This window comes from Petaurus breviceps, unplaced genomic scaffold, assembly GCF_028583685.1.
Source record: "Petaurus breviceps papuanus isolate PSGF00001 unplaced genomic scaffold, PetGlider_PUasm1.0 90434, whole genome shotgun sequence".
Taxonomy (NCBI): Eukaryota; Metazoa; Chordata; class Mammalia; order Diprotodontia; family Petauridae; genus Petaurus; species Petaurus breviceps.
The window spans coordinates 2,767,211-2,789,714 of NW_027187251.1; the positions used below are offsets into that span (position 1 = coordinate 2,767,211).

General features: G+C 41.2%; 1 protein-coding gene across 1 annotated transcript in view; it reads left to right on the forward strand.

Annotated features, from left to right (window-relative positions):
* The window catches only part of KCNH1 (potassium voltage-gated channel subfamily H member 1), a 543,998-nt gene extending 534,993 nt beyond the window's left edge, over window positions 1-9,005 (forward strand). The window contains exon 11 of the mRNA XM_069108778.1: window positions 1,049-9,005. Coding sequence (XP_068964879.1) covers window positions 1,049-1,906 — 858 coding nt within the window. The 3' untranslated portion in view covers window positions 1,907-9,005. The remainder of the gene's footprint in view (window positions 1-1,048) is intronic.
* Window positions 9,006-22,504: the final 13,499 nt, after the last annotated feature.

Here is a 22,504-nt window from a genome sequence, read left to right on the forward strand (position 1 = left end):
GAAACTAGTTGTTAAAAATGACCAAGATTTGGATCGGTGGAAAAGAGGAGAGAAGACATTCCTAGAAGGACTTCCCACTCTAGAATTTTGGGATTCTGTGTCCTGCAAATAGGTGATATCCAGGTGAGAATTCCTCCTACCTGCTTCCTGATATCTAGGAATTTCCCGTCTATAATGGACACAGATGGAGAGGAACAACTACCTAAGAGTTGCAATGTCTTGAATAAGAATGCCCATAATGAATGCTTCTAGTCTTTGGTGTCTCACTTAGCTGTTTAGTACCCATAAACTCACTTAGCCACATGGTATAGTGGACAGGTAGGTGGTACAGTGGATAAAGCTCCAGGCCTGGAGTCAGAAAGACTCCTCTTCCTCCGTTCAAATTCAGCCTCAGGCACTTACTAACTGTGTGACCCTGGGCAAGTCTCTTAACCCTGTTTGCCTCAGTTTCCTCATCTGTAAAATGAGCTGGAGAAGGAAATAGCACACCGCTCTAGTATCTTTGCCAAGAAAACCTCAAATGGCTCATGAAGAGTAGGACACAATTTAAAAATGACTAAACAAATAGAGGAAAGAACCCTGAACTTGGAATCAAGAGGATCAAGTCAGTCAAAGGGCCGTACTTGAGGCCCTAGAGAGTCACATGTGGCCTGAAGGCCGCCAGTTCCCCACCCCTGGGCTAGTTACTTGACCTCTCGAAACCTCAATTTCTTTCCCTGTAACAATGGGGATAATAATAGCACCACCCTCACAAGCTTATTGTGAGTCAAAGTAGATAATGAATTAAGAGCACAATATGAATGTGAACTGATTTTTAAAATTATTATTAGCCGTATGATTATAGACATCGTTCTGAGTTTTCTCATCTGTAATTAGTCTAGATGAGCTAACTTTCCAATTTTCTTCCAGATCTAACCTTTTATGATTCTCTTGAAACCATTTGGGTGGGTTGAAGATCCCCTGTGATGAGGGGGAGGGTAGACATGCTCTAAAGGCTGCCATCATCATCCATCTTAAACACCTCCCATGTCACTTTTACTTGTTACAGATAGTGTTTCGGAAGATCAGCGATGTGAAGAGGGAAGAAGAAGAGCGGATGAAACGGAAGAATGAGGCCCCCCTGATCCTGCCCCCAGACCACCCCGTCCGGAGGCTTTTCCAGAGATTCCGGCAGCAGAAAGAGGCCAGACTGGCAGCAGAGAGGGGAGGCCGGGATCTGGATGACCTGGACGTGGAGAAGGGCAACATTCTGTCAGAGCACTCCTCTGCCAACCACACGGTTGTGAAGGCCAGTATTGTCACTGTCCGGGAAAGCCCAGCCACCCCTGTCTCTTTCCAGTCAGCATCTACCTCAGGGGTATCAGACCATGCCAAGCTACATGCCCCTGTGTCTGAGGGCCTGGGACCCAAGGGGGGTGGGGGGGATTGTCCCCGACGCAAAGGTTGGGCTCGTTTCAAAGATGCCTGTGGAAAGGGGGAGGACTGGAACAAAGTCTCCAAGGCTGAGTCGATGGAGACACTCCCCGAGAGGACAAAGACATCTGGGGAGGCCACCCTGAAGAAGACAGACTCTTGTGATAGTGGCATCACCAAAAGTGACTTGCGCTTGGACAATGTTGGTGAGACCAGGAGCCCTCAGGACCGCAGCCCTATCCTCGCGGAGGTCAAGCATTCCTTTTACCCCATCCCTGAGCAGACTCTTCAGGCAACCTTGTTGGAGGTGAAGCATGAGCTGAAAGAGGACATTAAGGCCTTGAACAACAAAATGGCGAACATTGAAAAACAGCTCTCTGAGATACTGAGGATATTAACTTCCAGAAGATCTTCTCAGTCCCCCCAGGAGCTGTTTGAAATATCAAGACCCCAGTCCCCAGAGTCAGAGAGAGACATTTTTGGAGCAAGCTGAGAGGACCATTTATTTAAAAATTAAAATAAAAACATAAACATTGCAACCCCTCTTCTGGAAACACATGCATAGAGCTAACATTTTCTTCTCAAAATAAGATTTTCTCATTGATGGGAAATCAGTGAGGGACCAGTCGATCCAGCATGCCCCCCACTCTCTGGACAAAAGAATTTGCCACCACCCTGCAAAAGATGGCAGTTGTGTTGGAAATGTCTTAGCACAAATTTGGAAGAGGGGGTACACTGTTCATAGAGTATTTCCTTTTTTTCCTGTTTGGACTTTTTTTTTTACTTCCACAATATTTGTAAAAAAGAAATATAGAGGAAAAAAAAAGAACCCATCAGCCTTTTGAGGATTGAAGCGGGGTGGCTAGGAATGTGTTGACAATTATGTGACCTTCCTTTTCTTTGCCAAGTCCCCAAAGACTCTGGAGGGTGCGAGAATCACTAGCACCACCCTGCTGGGCTGCCTTCCTGTACATTTGTACAGCCAGTATCCAGTGTCATAGTATATTTTCATATCATAAGAATCATTTGTAACAAGCATGGGGGAAAGGAGGGAAGAGGCAGGAGGCCAGAACACCTTTTTTCCTTTTATCTGTCGTGATCAGGACCAAAAGACAGATGCAGGTGTTGTGCCTCCCACCAAAGGTTAGGATCATGAAGTCCTGGGGATTTGCCACAGGGTCTGAAACCCAGCGGATAACTTGGGGATGTGCAGACCTAAGCCCTCTCTCTTGGTCTGCAACCAGTGACTTGGATTTTTATGTGTCTCCTAACTATTTCTGGGTCCCCAAGGCTCCTGAATGCCTGCATAGAACCCTAATCTCTCATTCCAAAAGAGTTAAGAGCTGAGCCAATTGTTGGAGGTAGGGAGATAGAGCCTCCTTATCCAGGATCATTAGCAGGCCATTCTTCTTTTTCTGGAGATCTTGCATAGACACTGGGGACCTCTAAGTGATTCCAGGATCCTGATTGACTCCTGTCTCCAGGTTCAGTTCTGTCTGCTTTCCTCTATATATACCACCCATCAGGAAAGGAATGCCTATGTAGCACTCCTTGGGGTATACTGGAGATGAAAAAAGGTAGCAGAAACCCAGATTTGACTTTTTAAGGATTATAATATTTTGTGGCATGTATGTTATGTTTTTTTGTTATAATTCTCAATAGAACTGACCTTTGCTTTACCTTTGTCCTTAGCCAGAAATCATTGTGGGATACTTATAAGTCCCCCAGTTGCTATCTCATGAGCAGAAATCCTTAAGTTGACTTATAAAATGGTATGGAGTACCGCGTTAAATAATGAATTCCCTACCACTGGAGGGATTCGAGCAGAAGTTAGATGACCACCAGTTGAAGACAGAACAGGGGATGCTTTCCCTGGGCTCCCCAAATGGACTCAGTTCAGGGCTGGAGGTCATTGCAGGACACATTTTGGAAATTCTAAATCCTCTGTGTCTTATACTCTCAACATTAGAAATAGTATCAGGAAGCAAGGAGGGGTAAAGGGTTCAAGGATTATGTTTTCACTTTCAGCTGAAAAAGATAAAAGGAGCCAGCATTTCAAGAACAAGAGTGTTTGAAAGCTGGCTCAGTCTATAGTCCAAACAGGGCCCCATATCCAGGCCCATAAATTAATGATCAATGTAGAAAGGCTCTACCCCAGCCAACAATTGTGATCCTTATCCCATGATGCTTGGAGGCTTTTCAATGCAACTGGAGTTACTTCCCTAAATATTGGTTTCCTCCAGCAATATTTTGGGGTGATGAGTAAAGAAGAGAGAGGGAAGTATCAGACTTTTGGATGCACAGATGATTCTGGAATATGCAAACCTCTGACGTAAGGTAAAGTTGGCTTGAGGTGTGCCCTACGCAAAGGCAACAGGGACCCAGAGAGAGACTAAATGTTAGAAGGTCAATGCTGAGAGTTTAGCGTTAGAAAACCCAGTATTAGAAATGCAGCTGTGTCTTAAGCATTGCTGGCCAACTGGCCAGACCAAGCCTATCAGTGACACTTGAGAATTCCTGCTCCAAGTTTTAATGAAAAGCATCTTCTTGCATGGATTCTGTAGTGAGGAATGTGACCATGGGGCTGCTACCTTTTGCTTATGCTAGTTAACATCCTGACATCAGTCCTCTTTAGGACTCTGCGGTTATAGTGAACTGATGTGCTAAAGGCATACACTTCTTCTGAGAACTTTCTGTCAGGTCCCATTCCCCTTGTCTTTACTCTGCATCCTCAGGAAGCACAAATAGGCAACTGGGTGGCCTTGGCCCGCCAGTTGCTCCCACGGGCCAGCACTGTCAGGCTTTCTCTCCCATTCCCCTAAGAAAGCAGGCCAGAGTCCAAGGATGTAATCATTCCCAGGATGATGTCAACACATGAAGAGCTTTCGTTTGAGGATGATGCATCAAGTTGCTCTAAAGTTGACTTGGTGATGCTACTTAAGTCATGGACAGAATCACTTATGATGAGGAGCAGCATTTCATTTCTATGAGGACCTCTGCCAGTTACTTTGTAAATGTGATTAAAGCTTTGGAGAAAGCTACACAATCCCACTGCCCATCCTCCTACCAACTTGGCTGATTTTTTTTTTTGGCCTGTCTGGTGCTTAATCAATCTATCAGCAAGTATTTATTAAGCACCTCTTAAATGCCAGAAACTTTGCTCAGCACTAGGCAAAGGCAAAAATGAAACACTCCCTGCCCTCAGGGGGCCTCCATCCTCATCCCCCATTCATTACAGTATGCCATGCTGTAGAGCAAAGTGAGCAGAGCACACCAATATCTACATCTCCCAGGTTACTGAAATCTCTACATGCTTTGGTCCTTTTTTTCCTTTAGAAATAATGAGGGGAATGTTGTAAAATGTCTCTAAAACCTCATATCCCATCTTTTCTTAGGCAGGGCATGTTGCATAAGGAAGAAAAATCCTATGTCTACTTCCAGGAAGTATCTGATTCTAGAGACTACATGTGCCAATTGCCAACTCCACATTTCTTCCTTCTTTCTACCATGCTCTAAGGATCAGGCCAAAAGCAGTGTTTAGCCAGCAGGTCTAGCAATGTACCAGCCAATAGAGCTATTCTTCTTTTCCCTTTTTTAGTTCTATCACCTGAGAGGCAGTAGAAAGTGTACCAGATTTGGAGTCAGAAGACCTGATTTTGAAAGCCTTTCTTAGCTGGTGACCTTCGGCAAATCAACCCATCATTCCAAACCTCAGTTTCCTTATCATAAAATGAGGGAATTTAATTATACTTCTTCAAGGACAAACATTTTTGACTTACAGTTCATGGAGCTTGCCTAAAAGTCTGTGGATAAATTTCAGGGCGATCTGTAAACTTGAATGGAAAAAAATCTTTATTCTCTGCCTGAAATTTAGCATTTAATTTAATTATTTATAATAGTACTCTGAGAAAGGGTCTGTGGGATTCACCTATAGACTACTAAAAGGGTCCATGTAAGAAAAAAGGATCAAGCACCTCTGTTCCAAGATCTTTTTAAGCTGTACATTTATAATCGCATGATCTTACTCATGGCATGGACAAATTTGTCTGTTAACATACAGTTCAGGGTCAATATAGGTTTGACCTTTCTTGGCTCAGATACTAGCTTTTGACCTTGTGGGATGGTTCTCTTTTGGGATCATCCTTTTGAGATGATCATTGTATTCTCACAGCTCTAGTATGTTTCTAGCCTAGAAACCCCCAGGGAACTGTTAAAGAATTTACAGATGTGATCTCTTTCCTCCATAATCCCCCTTTCTAAATGTGGCTTCCAGGTCTATCCAACAGTAAATTCCTACAAAGTCTGGAGTTCATAAGATGATAGATTTAGAACTGGCCAACACTTCTAAGGTTATCCAGTTGTCCAATCCCCACTTTTTATACTAAATCCAGGATCTCTTCCACTATATCATTCTGTAAAGGCAAGGTTGCACCCCCACACTATTGCCAAAAACTATGCCTGTTTTGCTGGGTTTTGTCTTTGAGAAGACAAGGAAGAAAATGTGTTGAGACCAGCCTAGAGGAGCCAGCTCCTCCATCTAGCTCTCAGTATCTCAGAGCCTGGACTGTTGTATTTTATGAGTGGGAGTCAAGGAACATCGTGAAGACTTCTAGGAAGGACATTGCCCGTCTCAGGATGATGCAACTCATGGTCTGTGTTGTTTTGTGGGTGATCCCTTACTTCTGAGTGTAAGCATGTGTGTCTTATGTCTTTCATTTGCCTCCATTGGTGATTTAAAGAGAATTTCCCTTTCTTTTTTCCCCTGAAAAATATTGAAAAAAATATTTTTCCCCTTTCTTTTTTTTAATTTAAATATGTGTACGTGTGTGTGTGTGTGTATGTTTACATGTCCTTGGCTTCAGTCTGCCTTTAGCTCCAGTAAGTCATCTGCCAGTCCACTCTGGGTAAACAAGCCAGTGCTTTAAATAACAGTGACCTGTCTTATCAGCTACACATGTAGTGGCCAAGGTGAATATGTGATCCCATTGAAAATCGGTTGTTGAGAGATTAGATACTAGGGTGGGGAATCCAGCTTGGAATCAGTTAAAGGGCCACACTTGAGGACTTAAAGAATCACACGTGGTCTCAAGGCTGCAAAAACAGAACAAACAGACAAACTAAAAGATTTTCCCATAAGCATTCAAAAGTTGACATGCTCTGTCTGTTGGAGGGCTTTTGGCTACAATGAAACATAGACTTCTCTTTCAGTGCCATCCATAGTGAGGTCTTGCCTGTCAGAGTTAAAGACCCCATCAATCGTGGGGGTGGAGGTGAGGGATCTTGCAGGAATCTTCGCTCCTTCAGCACTTTGCCGTATATATCAAACATTTTCTTATCTTGTTTACGCACCAGACTTAGGTCTTAGTTCATGGAGCTAAATGGCCAACCAGATGTGAGAGGAAGACTTTGAACCCAGGCCCTTTGACTCCACGATCTGTTATCTTTTCCTTATCTCTTGGATATCCAGAAGTGACATTTCTATTTCCTATGGAGAGGTGTCCCTAGGAAAAAAAAGTGTCCTGGGAAGCTTCCAAAATCCTGTTCTGCAATAGCATTTGGAGTGGCCCAGAGACCTTCTGGAAGTGCTCAGACTCTGATTTTAGGGGTTCTGTGCCCATTAAACTGAAACTAGAGGTAGGCAACAATGTTTAAACAACTGTGATCAATACAAGTATCTATAAAGCTTCTCAATATGTGAACATATCAAACTGCTGGAAATATTTCTTTTGTTTCATTCTCTTCTATGACCCCTTCTTCTTGTTCCTATTATCTTTCTGTTTCTTGATTTCCCTATCGTGTCAGATGGGCAAACATGAAGCCTTTTAGGTATTAGTATATTCTCCCAGGCATGATTTGGGGGTAAAGGCTGAAGTGAGGTATTAATAAGAGGAAAATGAGTTTTCCATCTTTAGGTGAAAAGGGAAGGAGCTAAACCAAATTACTGAACTCTTTCTTGTTCTCAGTTGTAACCTGAGACTGAGAGAAGATAGACATAGTCAAGTCGATGCTCCAGTTCCCCCTTTTAATGCTAGGATCTCAGATGGGAAGCCCTCGTGTTACATTTAGCCTTTGGCAATTAGGACATTTAGCCTTAAGATCCTTGAATTAAATTTTAACTCCCATGGAATTCTGTAGTATTTGGTAGTGCCCAAAGAGGAGACCCCACTGATGATTTCTGGGAGAACAAAGGAAATCCTCTCCAGTAGGTAATTGGTTTTATTGTTCCACTTATTGCCTTCTAGTTCACTTCAATAAAAATGACCTTAACTGGCCTCTTCTCTCTCTCAGATGAGAGGACAGTCATCTTAGCACCAATGAACACTATCAGAGAATTGATCCAACTTTTTATTATAGATGTTGTTGGGAAGAGGTTCTTTGATTTTTTTAGTCCAAGAATGGCCACAGAGCTCATTGAGCAAGAACTAGAAGGTGTCTTAGAGATCATCTAATTAAACCCATCTCATTTTACAACTGAGGAAACTGAGGCCCAAGGAAGCTATGTGACTTAGCCAAGGCTGTATAAATAGTGTCATAGGCAGAATTCAAACCCAGGCACTACAGGATAAAAGATGATGAACTGGGAAGGGTTTCAGAGACCATGTAGCCCCAATCCCTCATTTTACAGATGAAGAAATTGAAATCCTGGGATTATATGATTTGCATAAGATCGTGCAGGCAGGATTTTTGGGAGGGAGGGAAGGATTTGAAATCCAGGTCCCCTGACTCCAAGGTCAAGCATTTTTTCTACTGTGACACATTGCTTCACTTAGGGAAGGATGGATCAGGTTAGGGTACGGTTCATGGCAGCCATAAAACCAACACCAGTAGGCATCGAACACTGGAATCTACACAGACCCTATAAAGCCCACATGAGTTTACTAGAATTAAAGAGAACTTTCCCATGGTCCAATTTGTTTCAAGTGGAACTGGTATCATGTGAAGCTATTGAATATGTTACTTTAGTTACATCTCTGGAAATGGATCTGCTGGGTTTCTCTCACCAAATTTTTTTTTTCCCAGAGTGGGTTTTTTTTCCCCTTCCCTCAATCAGTGACCTCTGAATCATCAAATGCATCTAATTATCTAATGAGGAGGTCAGGTCTTGTTTCTCATTGAACTGCCTAGATTAAGAAAGATGCCAATTCCTCATGAATGTATTATCGAATTATTCTGACTACTTGGTCAATATTTGTATGTCTGTCAACGTCCATGTTCGCTATTTCTCTGATGCTGCATGGACCCTTTGGCACGGTGCAGCTCCTTCTCCTGGGGCTTCTCCATGTCTCACACTTCTTTTTTTCCTTCCTCCACAAAGTTCCCCGGTCCTCTTCCCTCCCCCTCTGCATTTGTCACTTTGTTCAAATGAGCATGAAGAAAAAGTCGTGCAAACAAGCAGATACTATTTTTATGGTCAGCCAAGGATGCTGCCAAGAGCTCTCCTGTATTGTATATCTCCAGTTTGGGAATGTTCAGAGGAAAATGCAGGCACTCCTTGAAGAATATTCCCTTCTCAGACATTTTTAAACAAGCACAAATAAGATTTGTAAAGAAGTTTAATTTTATTTATTATAGTAATAAACTATTTTATACATGACATTTGTTTTGTGCATTTTCTTCCACTTGTTTGAGGTCCTGTGCTTACTACCTGGATCACAGAATGATGTGGGGAGGGCTCTTCCCATTCATTCTCAAATGACAGATGCACAAAGGATAGAGCATGAAGGGTCTGGAGAAAACATTGAGTATACAGCTTATCAACAAAAATCCTTGATCACAGTAGCATAGATCTAGAGCTTGGAGGCCATCGGTTACAAGCTCTCCCCATTTTGCAGATGAGTAAATAGAAGTACAAACAGGTTTAACAAATTTCTCGGTATCTTAGAGCTAGTAAATGTCTGAAGCAGAATTTGAGGGCCATGGGTTTCCAGGCTTCAAGTCCAGTACCCTATCTATTACGAAGCCAAATCCCCTAGTTTTACAAAACAGTCAAAGTAGGCAAAAGTCATTAGGCCACAGGGAAAGGCAGACTGGTCACTAAAACCAAAATCTCCTAACTGCTAATTGTAGGATTTAGAGCTGAAAGGGGCTGCCTTAGAGATCAGTTAGAGAAGACCAACCCTCTTATCTTACAGATGAAAATGAGACCTAGAAAGGCGAATGGGCTTTCCCTACGCTTAAATAGACCCTACCAGGATCAGGATTCAAACTCACATCATCTGACTCCAAATCCAGCAATCTTCCAATTCTCTGCTATCTCTCTACTGTTTGTTATTAAAATGGAACTTAGATCTGCTGTTTGGAGAAAAAAATGGAAAATTCCACTGGCACTTAGGCACATGAAAATTCTGGGTCCCTGAGCTCATAAGCGCGGGTCATTCTTCCACAAGTGGAGACTGCAACCCCTCTGCATGTTCTCTTCCCCTGTCTCAGTCCTGTCTTCCCACAAATCCTCCAGAGGAGATCCTTGACGAATCATAAAATCTAGATGGACCAAACAATCTCGTGAATTCAACAAACACTTACTTACGGTGGCACGTAACCCAGGTGTCTGCCAAGGCACAACAATTTTCATCAACACCGACTGTCAACACAACTATCTTTTACGCTCCCTCCATGTTACTATGCACATTTCTCTATCTCTCTTCTCTTGTTTCTTTTCCTCCTTCTTTCCTCTCCTCTCTTTAAGTAGTTATAATATTGACCTGTGATTCCCAGCATGCTTTTTTTTTCATCATGTGCTGCAAAATCAGGTGACTTATTTATTAACACATTTATCAGAACTCACTTAAAAAAAAACAAATATTCTCAGTAGTGCCAAATTCTTATCCTGGAGGATAGAAACAAATACGATTCTGGGAAATAAACAGTAAATTCAAACCAATTCCTTATGAATAAAATGAGAGATCAAGTAATATTGTTTTGGGCAAAATCAAAACAAAATGTGTGATCATAAAATAACAAGACCTATAACCTATTGTGGCCTCTCTGTCCCTGTGGCCATAACTCAATTCTCGAAGAGGAACTCCCCAAATGACAGTATCATTTGCATGTGTATTTACTGTAAGCATCCAACATGGATGCAGCAGGGCTTGGTAGCTAAAGTGTTTGTTATGGAGCCAGAAGGACCAGAGTTCAGGTCCTGCTTTTGACCCCAAGTAGCTGTGTGATCCCAGGCAAATCCTTTAAACTATATGTACCTCAGGTTACTCTTAAGATCAATCTGCTAAGTTATAAAAGGGTGGAGAAAGATCTTTCCTTGGGCCTGCTATCACAGGCCCTTTCCCTTACATTTGAAAAGGACTACATAAATTTGTTTGTTAACGAAAACAAAAAAGTCTTATTCCTTAATAGGAACCCAATGCCTTGCCCAAAGTATGCTTCCAAATAAATGTTTGTTGAATTGAACGCTTTGTATTTACTGAATAAAATTGTGTGCTCTGTGTTTCTAATTTTAAAAGCAGATGAATTTAACGTTTTTACTTCTCTAAGATAAGAACTGTTACTATTTACCTGCTCAAGGTCCTCAATAATTTTTCCTCTGGGTCAGCAACTCTCATCAGAAGAAAAGGTTCTGAGCCTTGCTTTAAATAGTATTTGTGTACATAGCACTACTTGATTGGGAGCTGGGGAGGGTCAAGGAGAGGAGACGAACAGGTGAGGCACCAGCCCACTGAAGCTCAGACAAAAGAAAGCACCTCTGATATCACCATGGACTTAAACTAGGGGAAGAAGATTGAATTTCTTGAAGACTTGAACTGCACACAACTTTTTAGTAATTTATCTATTATATCAAGCTAGAGAAAGCTTCAGGTGGAGAAGTTAGAGCCTGTAAAAATTGTGTTTATATAGTATTTGAAGGTTTGCAAAGCACTTAACATATTTGTATGTCATACATACATATGTGTACATGTACATATCTCTACATATATATGTACATATACTTGTATGTATGCACATGTAAATATAATATATAATTTATACATATAAAATTTATTTATACATTTATGCATAAATATATATTTTAAAATAGATTTTATATATAAATTATATATATTTGAAGCACACTAGATATAATAAAATGAACACACTATATATAATGAAAGGGTAAGTGACTTTCAAGGTCACATAGCCAGCCTTGAACTCAAGTGTTGACACTTGAATCCAAATGTTTCTCATTCAAAGGACATCTGTTACACACTTTTACTTTATCCTCCTGTAACATACCTCTACTGGTCCTCCCCAGCAGAGTTACAGTTTGTTTCTTCCATATGAAAATGCTTCATGCCCCAAACTAATTTATTTGGATAATGGCCTAACCCTTCCTTCTCTACCATCACTTATTTTCCTTTTGGCTCAGATCTATGATTTTATTGGTATTTATCCTGTCAGGAAACTGAACAGTTTTAGCATGGCATAAGGTAGGCTCTCCTCAGGGTCAGGATGATCTGGATTCATATTCTGTTCCTGAAACATACTGACTGGGTGAACCTGGATACATCACTTAACTTTTTAGGCCCCCAGGTAATAATCTAAGACCATGATTTGATAGAGCAAGCAGCTATCTATTTCCCTAGGCTATAGCTGGAAAGAACATAGAGGTCATCTGGTCCAACCCCTTCATTTTCCAGGTGCAAAAACTGAAATCAAGAGGTGAAGAATGACTTATCCAAGGTCACGCAGATAACAAGTAGAAGGGCTAGAATTTGAACCTGGGTCTTCTGACTTCACTCTTCCCACTACACCAAGCAGGCATTCTCCAGCTTGATTCCAAGGTTGGGATCATAACATCTGGGAGCTAGAACTGACCTTGGTAGGTTCTCCCGGCCCACTCTCTGTATTGCCAAGACAGATGGGAATGGGAAGTGACATTTCAGATGTCAAATGGCAGATATTCTTGCATCGATAGTCTTTTTTCAAGCAACTCAAACTAATTAATCTAGAAATAAATATATCTCAGGTCCAGAAGAATAAAGAGATAGGAATTCTCATCCCCATATTATTCTGAGGGACAATAAGGGAAAGAAGGCAAAACAAAGGTTCTAGATAATTGATAGACTCCATCATCAGCACCGCCTCCCCACGTCCCCTTGCTTCCCACAACCAGAAATAAGAAATAATTATGTCAGGACAAAACATCATTAATTAAACAAACAAATCAGTGACAATATTTTTTAAATGCAGCACAATCATTTTAAACTGTATTTAGTAACTCCTCCACTTGGATAACCAAGCGTTGGTAAGTAGAAACACCAAGGATCCTGTTCCAAGCAATCAATTAGCATTCATAATAATGAATTACAGAATATTCTGCAGTACAATTAATCTTAGCTACATAGGATGGCTCCTGCACTTGGCTAACCAAGTATGTAAGGAGAAATACCAGAGTGCTTGTTTCAATCAATAAACATCATTGAATAAACAAGCATGAGTTATAATTTGCTTGGAAATTTCTTATATCTTCCAAAGTACCCCCAAATAGCTGTCTCTCCTAAGTAGGTTAAACATCCTTTTCATCCACATTTATATATAAATATAAAAAATAACTTAAAGTAAAGAAGAGATTTGTGGGGCGGCCAGCTAGCACAGTGAGTGAGAGCACCGGCTCCAGTGTCGGGATGACTTGGGGATCGAATCGGGGCTCAGACACTTAGCACCCACCCAGAAACACCTGGCCATGTAACCTTAAGCAAGTTACTTAACTCCAATTGCTTAGGGGTGGCCAGGTGGCTCAGTGAGTGGGAGCACCGGCTCCAGTGTCGGGATGATCTGGGGATCAAATCCGGGCTCAGATACTTAGCACCACACCCAGAAATAACTGGCCATGTAACCTTGAGCAAGTTACTTAACCCCGATTGCTTTAAAAAAAAAGAAGAAGAAGAAGAAGAAGAAGAGATTTGTTCCAGGAGATCCAGTACAGAGTAAGAATTCAAGAATGAGTCTCTGTAGATGGTAAGGTTCTTTGATGCATCTTTTGTACATTAATTTGTGCTGGTTGGATCAAGCTCTGGATTGATGCAACCCCAAGAAGGTCTAGAACCACTCAAAAGAATTTGGCCTGACCACCCAAACTGAAAAACCCAAGCGGATGCAGAAAACTGGTTGTTCCCAAACTTGTCTACCATTATAGATATAGTAGACAAAGAATATAAATAAACAAGGTGGATCCAGAATTAAACAGCAGGAAGAGAGTGGGCTGGATTGCCTTCACTCTTTTAATGATTCCAAACTTCTAAAAACAAACGCCAAACTTTTTAACAAGAATCTATTGATGTTGTTATATGACCATTATGGAATACTATCATCTTTAAAGAATTAAAAATGATTGATACTCAAAAGACAATGAGAGTCACATTGTGAGCATGATGAAGCTGCAGAACAATTAAGGAACCATGAAGAGGACTTGGAGAAAAGGATACCATCAAAGAAAGACAAGATCAAAAAAGAAGGTGGACTGGTCAGCAGCTTGTGTACTCTCCTGGTATCTTTCTGATGTCAGAAGAAGATGAGAAAGACTAGCACATAAAGTGGACCCCTGCAATAAATCTCGGGGAGGACATGAACAAGAGTTATATAGGATGGGCAGGCAAAGATGGGATGAAAGATGCATGGTTGGAAGGAACATTGACATTGATAAGATCATACATTCATTTGACTATCTGTATAGTACCAATCAATCAAACATGTATTAAGTGTGTCCTGTGTGCCAGGAACTGTTCTAAGCACTAGATATGTTAATATATTTAGTAAACTCTTTATAGGCAAACAGAAATTATAAGCCCATTTAATCAAAATTACAATCTATCCTGAATTAGCAGTGTAACATAGCAAATAGAGAATAGGTTTTGGAGGTAGGGGGACCTGTTTCTGACAGCCACTGACTATCTGACCTTGTACAAGTAATTTACAGGCTTGGTGACAGTAGAAAAACTCTCTGAGCCCGGTTTTCCATCTATGAAATGGAAATCATAATGCCTTCAGTACATAATTCGAGGTACCTTGAGTACCCTGAACCTCAGTTTCCTCATATGTAGAATGAAAGAGTTGAACTAGATGAGTGTATGAACTCTTCTGAAACTTTCCCATGGTTCCTTACCAGCTGGAGCAGAGACTTGATCAATTTGCTCAGGTTTTAAAAAAAGAATGAGTCGATGCAAATTTTGAACTCCATCTGTAATATAAACGTATATATAAAAACCCTTTAAATATATACACCCACATACATATTTAAGTATCTTTCAGCTTTATTTTTAAGAAAATGTAGTTGAGACATAAAAAAAGCACAAACTACAAAATTTAAGTGGGGCTTTTTTTTCCCTTCATTCTTTCCCTTTTTAGGTTTCATGTTTGAACCAAGCAAGCCAGTGATATTGAGTACATCTGCAACTACCTGTTAGCGGACTGGAGACCTTAAACAAGTTAGCTTTTCAGCTCCCTTATCTTACTTTATCAACTTTCAAGTGGGAGGTCAAAGGCCAACAGGATTTCTTAGGAATCATCTCCCTAGAGAATTACCTGCTCCACAGCTGCCCAGCACCAGGATGCCAGAATCGAAGACTGACTCAATTTGCTGAGATTTTTCAAAAGAATGAGATAATGCAGATTTTAAACACCATCTGCAACGCACACACTCCCATACATATATATTTAAGTAGTTTTCCATTTCTTTTTTTCAGAGAATACAGTTCAGAAATAAAGTAACAAACAGAAAAGTTTAAGTGCGACTATAAAAGTTCGTTTTTTCTTAATTTTCTTCCTCCTGCTGACTTCTTTTCTTAAGTTTTATGCTAAAACCAAATGGTACAGAGACTTCATCTGACAGAAAATGCCATGTTCCCTCTCCTTTGTTCCCCACCTCTCTGGTGAGAGATGAAAACTGTTTCAGCATTAGTTGTCTGGGACCAAGATTATTTATTACAATACATCAGACTTGGACTGCCTTTCAGGTGTAAATTAGGTATGCTTTTAAAAATCTGCTAAAAGCAGCCCTATCTACCTTACAGCAATGAATTATTCTATTGATGGAGGGGAGGGGAAGCAACTGTAACTCAAAGTGGGAGGCTATCTGAAAACAGCCCGCTGCCTTCCCCTGGCATAAAGGGGAAGAACCTGGAGACAATCAACCCCACCCCCCATTTCTCTACCTTTAAATGAGACTGCAGCAGTAACCCATCTCTATTCCTGTCCACTTTTCTAGTTATTGCTTCTATTTGGAGAGGTAAACAGCCACAGGATCTCAGGCTTAGTTTGATTATGAAGTCTATGAAGTCTCACTGCTGAATGACTTACTCTCCCCAGAGATTTGTCTCCTTCCTCTGGTTTCTTTTGTTCAGTTCTATCTGACATTTTGTGACCCCATTTGGGGCTTTCTTGGCAAAGATACTAGAGTGGTTTGCTATTTTCTTCTCCAGCTCATTTTCCAGATGAGGAAACAGAGGCAAACAAGGTTAAGTGATTTGCCCAGGGTCACATAGCTAGTAAGTGTCTAAGGATAGATTTGAACTCAGCTCTTCCTGACTCTAGGCCTGGCACTCTATCTACTGAGCCAACTATCTACCCCTTCTAGAAGTAATAGGAACCATTAGAGTTTGTTGATTGGGGGGTGACTGACCTGGTTAGATTTGTGCGTTAGGAAAATGACTTTTGCAGAAAATAAGAATAATAACTATCACAATCATAGCCAGCATTTATATAACACCTTGCAAAGCACTTTACAAACATTTCATTTTATCTTCACAAAAATACTAGAAGAAAGGTGCTGTTATTATACCTATTTTATAGAAACTGAGGAAGAGAGGAATCAAGTGATGTTTCCTAGGATGGAAGAAACTTGGGAATGTTTGAAGGAAGAAACCAGGAAACAGGAAGAGACTGAGGATTACAGAAAGAGAGGGATGTGAAAAGAAAATAATAGGGGGCATAATAGTGAGGGCAACTTGCTAGAGATGATGGCATCAAGGGCACCTGTAAAGGGGTTGGCTTTGGAAAGGAGGAGGGTGACTTCTTCATCTAAGACTAGTACAAAGGAGAAGAAAGTAGGGCTGATGTCAAGGGATGTGAGAGGAAGGGTAAGGAAGAAAAGAGAATTCACTGCAAATGGCCTCTTTTTTTCACTGAAGTCTAAGGAAAAGTCCTCATGAGGGATGGATGTAGGGGCCATACAGGAGGGGTGAGGAGAAAAAGAAGGTTTGAAATATTCACTGTGGTGACTGGGAAAGAAAATCAACTAGCCAGGCTCAGAAGGATTGTCTTGTAAGGGCCTAATTGAGATTAGATAAAAATTTGTAGCAGATCAAGTCAACACTGACTTGACCTCCTCTGGTTCTGTTCAGCAGCACATGAACATGAGCAAAGGAGATAAACAATAAAAATAATCCAGAATTGAGTCTTTGGTAAGTCATGAAGGGCTTTAAGATAAGGGAGGAGGCAATTTGAGAATAGAGCATAGAGTAAAGCTAATCTGGTTCACCAAAGGACAAGATTAGGAAGGAAGGAAAGGCTCTGACATTTTCTGGCTATGCAATCTTGGATCAGTCATTTGACTTGTCTGGGTCTCAGTTTCCTCATCTATAGGATGAAGAAGGTTCCTTCCAGCTCAACATCTGTGATTTTGTCCAACCCCCTTATTTTAGAGATGGGGAAATTGAAACTACAGAAATTACTTGCCCAGGGTCACAAAGAATATGTAGCTGAGCTAAGGTTTGAATCCCGTTCTTCTGGCTTTAAATCCAGGATTCTTTCCCCCATACCATGTTCCTATAGCAATAAGACAGTTGTTCCCCTGTTCTCTCTCCATGTCGCACTGCCTACACTCTCATTACTAACTGAGTTCCCCTTGAACATAGAAATGATGTCACAAGGGGCGGCCAGGTAGCACAGCAAGTAAGAGCATCGGCTCCAGTGTTGAGAAGACCTGGAGATTGAATCCCGGGCTCAGACACTTAGCACCCACCCAGAAACACCTGGCCATGTAACCTTGAGCAAGTTACTTAACCCCAATTGCTTAGGGGTGGCCAGGTGGCTCAGCGAGTAAGAGCACCGGCTCCAGTGTCGGGATGACCTGGATCAAATCCAGGCTCAGATACTCAGCACCACACCCAGAAATAACTGGCTGTGTAACCTTGAGCAAGTTACTTAACCCCGATTGCTTAAAAAATTTTTTTAAAAAAGAAATGATGTCACAGTTTCAATCTCTTCAATAGGTTAGCTAATTTTGTTCTGTTCCTTGGCCATAGATTATGCCCAAAATTCTAGACATTTTACCAATTTCTGTTCTTTGTCACAAGAGGGCCCATGTAAGACAATGTGGATATATGATTCCATGAAACTACAACCCAAAACATGTACCCTACTTCCATGGTATGTCAAGATTTATCACTTTTATATGCTGGGATTTTCTCATTTGTTCCATTGCAAAGTAAGGAGCCTTGGGCAAGAGTAGGGAGTAGGAACTAACAATATTAAGCTGTATTACAAACTTTTATATATATATATGAATCCTTCAAAGTGTCCAGATCACTTTACATGGATCATCTCCTTTAAACTTCAAAACGATCCTATTATAGGTATTACTATTCCCATTTTTCAGATGAGGAGACTGAGGCTGAGGTGATTTACCCTAAGACCACAAGCTAAAGGTGTCAAAAGTTGAACCCAGGATGGGGAGCAGGGAAGGAATAGAACAAACTATGTGACAGGCAGACAGAGACAGGCAGATAGATGATTGTCAGATATTAACCATGTTGCGAAAGAAGAAACAGACCAAAAGGAAAAAAAAAATAAAGTGAAAATAGTATGCTTGGATCTGCATTCAGAATTCATCAGTTCTTTTTCTGGATGTGGACAGAATTTTCCATTATGAGTCCTTTGTAATTGTCTTGGATTATTATTATTGCTTAAGAGAGCTAAGTCATTCATAGTTTATCATCATGCCATGTTGCTGATATTGTGTACAGTGTTCTCCTGATTTTGCGCATTTCACTTTGCATCAGTTCATTTATAAAAAAATCTTTCCAGGTTTTTCTGAAATCTGCCTGCTCATCATTTCTTATGGCACAGTAATAGATAAATGATAGTCACAGAGAGAGAGAGACAGACAGAGACAGAGAGAAAGAGAGAGAGAGAGAGAATGAGAGAATATAGAGAAATAGAACAATCTTTTATTAAGTGTTTTTATTAATTGCTTACTATGCGCCAATACAAAGAAAGGCATGCCAGACACTCTCTGATCTCAAAAGAATTTCTGGGGAAGGGAGAACCCATGAATGGTAGCATGGCTAGAGATGTCCTGGTAGTACAAGGAGGCTTGGAACCAAACAAAAAGGCCAAACGTGGCCTGACAATGCCCAGAGAGGGTCTCAGGGTGGGATATTCTACAGCTACAGGTCAGCCCCAGCCTAGGAGGATAATGGTTAAGTCTGGAAGGAAAGAACAGGAGCTAACATCAAATAGAGGTTGCTTAATATTCTCAAGGCCAGGCTGTGTCTCTTCTTTCCCTAGCCAGGTGGATGGAGGGGGAAATCTGACTGTGGAATCTGGACACCCACAACCTAGAAAGTTCCTCTTGGCTGCTCCACAGAGGACAACAGTAGAGGGCCCAGGTGCCTGAGTTTCAGTTTTAGGAAACACTTAACTGGAATTAATATTCATTTCTCCTAGGGAGGTTTGGAAGATGTCTACCCCCCATGGGACAGATAGGAAATAGAATCCCTAAAAAAAGCCTTGTTCTCAAAACCCCCCAATTAAGTACCTGTTTGAACATAGCAGGGTGAGCCAGCCACCATATGGAAATAAGCTGAAAGCCTTTTGGAAGTAAAAAGTGTAAGAAGGGCAGGCCAAGAAGAATCATTCTACTCTAGACCCCAATGCCCTTTTCCTACCTTTCCTACAAAAGCAGTCACCTCTGACCTAACTTTCCTGCCTCCAGTCTCTGCCTTTCCATCTTCCACAGAGCTACCAAAATAACCTATCTAAGGTACCATGTGACCATGGCATGCTCACTCAAATCCCTCACTGGCTCCCTATTATCTTTAGGATAAAATGTGGAACAAACTCTGCCTGGCCTGTAAGGCCTGTCACAATCGGATTCCAGTCTACTTTTCCAAACTTAATTCACCTTACTCTCCTTCAAAACTATATTCCAGCCAGACTGTACTACTGGACTCAGCATCCCATTTCTAGCCTCAGTGCCTTTGCCCATGCAGTCCCCTATGCCTGGAATGTACTCCCTCAACTCTCCTCTGAATCCTTGTGTTTAAAACTCAGTACAGATGCCACCTCGTCTATAAAATTTCCCATAATCCTCACCACCTCCAACCCAGTTTCTAAAACTCTCTCTTCAAATCACCTTTTATTTACTTCTCTGTGCACAAGATATACCCATTAGTAGAATATAAGCTCCCTGAGTCAGAGATAGTTTTATATTTATCTAGCATAGTGCCTTACAAATAGTAGGAAGTAACATAAGTCTCTAGGACTGATTGAAACAGATTAGTGTCAATAAGGTAGAGTGGAAATGCCACTGTGAATTAGACTATCCCAGCTTTGCCACTTAATGGTAGTGACCACAGACAAGTCACTTCCTTTTCCTGTGCTTCATTTTGCTCATCTATGAAATGGGAATAATGATATTTGCACCACCTACTTCATTTCTGTTCTTATTATTACTGTGTGGACCACTGAGTTACTACTGAGCAGCTAAGGAAGGAGCTCAGTCCAGGTCAAAGCTCCATGCTGTGTGCAGAGCAAGGTCACTCAGCTCTTGCTAGTACAGGAGCAAGGAGAAGACCTCTGGGGAGGTGACGCTTTCTTCCAGACTTGAGACTTCTCTTCCAGATCCCATGGTAGCAGAACCAGCTTTGTAGAGAAAAGTCTGAAAATGATCTCAGAAGGACTTTCCCAGCTTATATGCTTCTCATAGAACCTGGTGGTCACTGTTTGTTCCTGGCCCTACTAGTCAATGAACATCTATTGGAGGTGTGAGTCATGGTGGAGGCCTGGGGTGGAAGCTCCTAGCCCTGTCTAGAATGAGGAGTTGGGACTCAAGAATGCAATCAGTCAATCTTTGGTTAGGGAAGGCTTATAATGAAAACTGGAAGAACTCTTAGAGATCACTTGTTCAGCTTTTACAGATGAGGAATGAGAAAAGAACCACATTATCAAACACTTTATCATACCATGAATTTGGATATATGAAGTCTTTACTGGTCCAGCTTAACTCTCCCTCCTTGTCCCAGAACCATCTCAGAATTTTGGAAGGAAGAAAGAAAAAAGAAGGGAAGGGAAAAGGTGGGTGGTCTTAAAATAACTGTAAAATAAGAGGGGTTTTTTTTGTTTTGGGTTGGTTTTTTTTTTTGTTTTTATGGAGGGGGGAGGGCAGGGCAATTGGGGTTAAGTGACTTGCCCAAGGTCACACAGCTAGTGTGTCAAGTGTCTGAGGCTGGATCTAAATTCAGGTCCTCCTGTCTCCGGGACTGGTGCTCTATTCACCGTGCCACCTAGCTGCCCTGAAAAAAGAGTTTTAACCTGGGATTCACAGATACACTCCTCCCCCTCCCACCCCCAAAAAGGATAAATTTCAGGAAGTCTGTGAACTTGGATGGGAAGATAATTACGCATCTATTTCCATTAATCTCTAACTAAAAATGTGTTTTTGCCCTCAATTATTTAAAAATAGGCAGTTAGGTGGTACAGTGGATAGTCAGGAAGATCTGAGTTCAAGTCTGTCTTCAAACACTAGCTCTATGATCCTAGATTAATGGATCATTTTACTTCTACTTGGCTCAGGTTCTCATCTATAAACATGGATATAATAATAGTATCAACCTCCTAATGTCGAGGGGGGTAAATGATATCTGTAAAATGCTTTGAGTGCTATATAAATGTTAGCTATTGTAACTATACTACTTTTTTTAAAAATAGTTTTTAAAATACTATTATGAGAAGGGACCCATAATCTTCATAGGAAGGTCAAAGGGTCAACGACACATAAAAGGTTAAGAACCTCCATTCCAAAGTAAGGAAGAAAAATGAATACAGTGTATTTCTCACTGCAATGCAGGAAATCTGTATGTGAACCTGTAAGAGTTGGCCATGACATAACCAGATACATTAGCACAGCACCTAAAATACTTCAAAACTACTTTACATCTTTGGCCTTATTTTACCCATGCAACTGCTGTTGGAGTTAGTAAGAAAGTGATTATTGTAGATGGAGACAGCAAAGTATTGAAGGTGAGTGACCTGTCTAAGGTCACACAGGGAGTAAGCAGTGGAACCAGGACCCAAGCCTTATGACTTCAGGCTAAGGCTGCCTTTGCTAAGCTCTCTGTTTAGAAAGGGACATCACACACATACACATGCACACGTGCACACACTTGAACATAAAGAAAACAAGTCAAAGAATCATGTAAACCAATAGAGACGTTGTTGTTGTTCAGTCATTCTTCAGTCGTGTACGGCTCTTCATGACGACATTTGGGGCTTTCTTGGCAACGATACTGGAGTAGTTTGCTATTTTCTTCTCCAGCTCATTTTACAGATGAGGAAACAGATAAGAACAAGGTTAAGTAGCTTGTCCATTGTCACACAGCTAGTAAGTGTCTGAGGCCATATTTGAACTCAGGAAGATGAGTCTCTGAACTCAGGATTTACATTCCTATCATTCTCTAACATCATCTCCAAAGTTGGCTAATGGCATTGATTTTCTTACCTGCACTGAGCCAATGGAATAAGCCAGAAGGATTTCTTTAAATTGGGATGTTAGAGAAACAGATCTGGGGGCATGACGTGGCCTGCTGGAAAGTACCTTAGACTGATCAGAAGCCAGCATTTCAGAAGCAGCTGGTTCTGTGGCTTCGGAAAAGTCATTGCTTCCTGTCTCTATTTTTCATCAAGAAAATACAGGAAATTAATTCATGACTTGTCTATCTCTACAAAAATGAGAGGAAAGAAGCAGAAGCAGAAGAAACAGGAGAAGAAGAAAAGAAGAACAAGAAGAAAGAAGGAGGAGGAGGAGAATGAGGAGGACGAGGAGAATAAGGAGGACGAGAAGGAGGATGAGGAGGAGGAGGAGGAGGAGGAGGAGGAGAAGGAG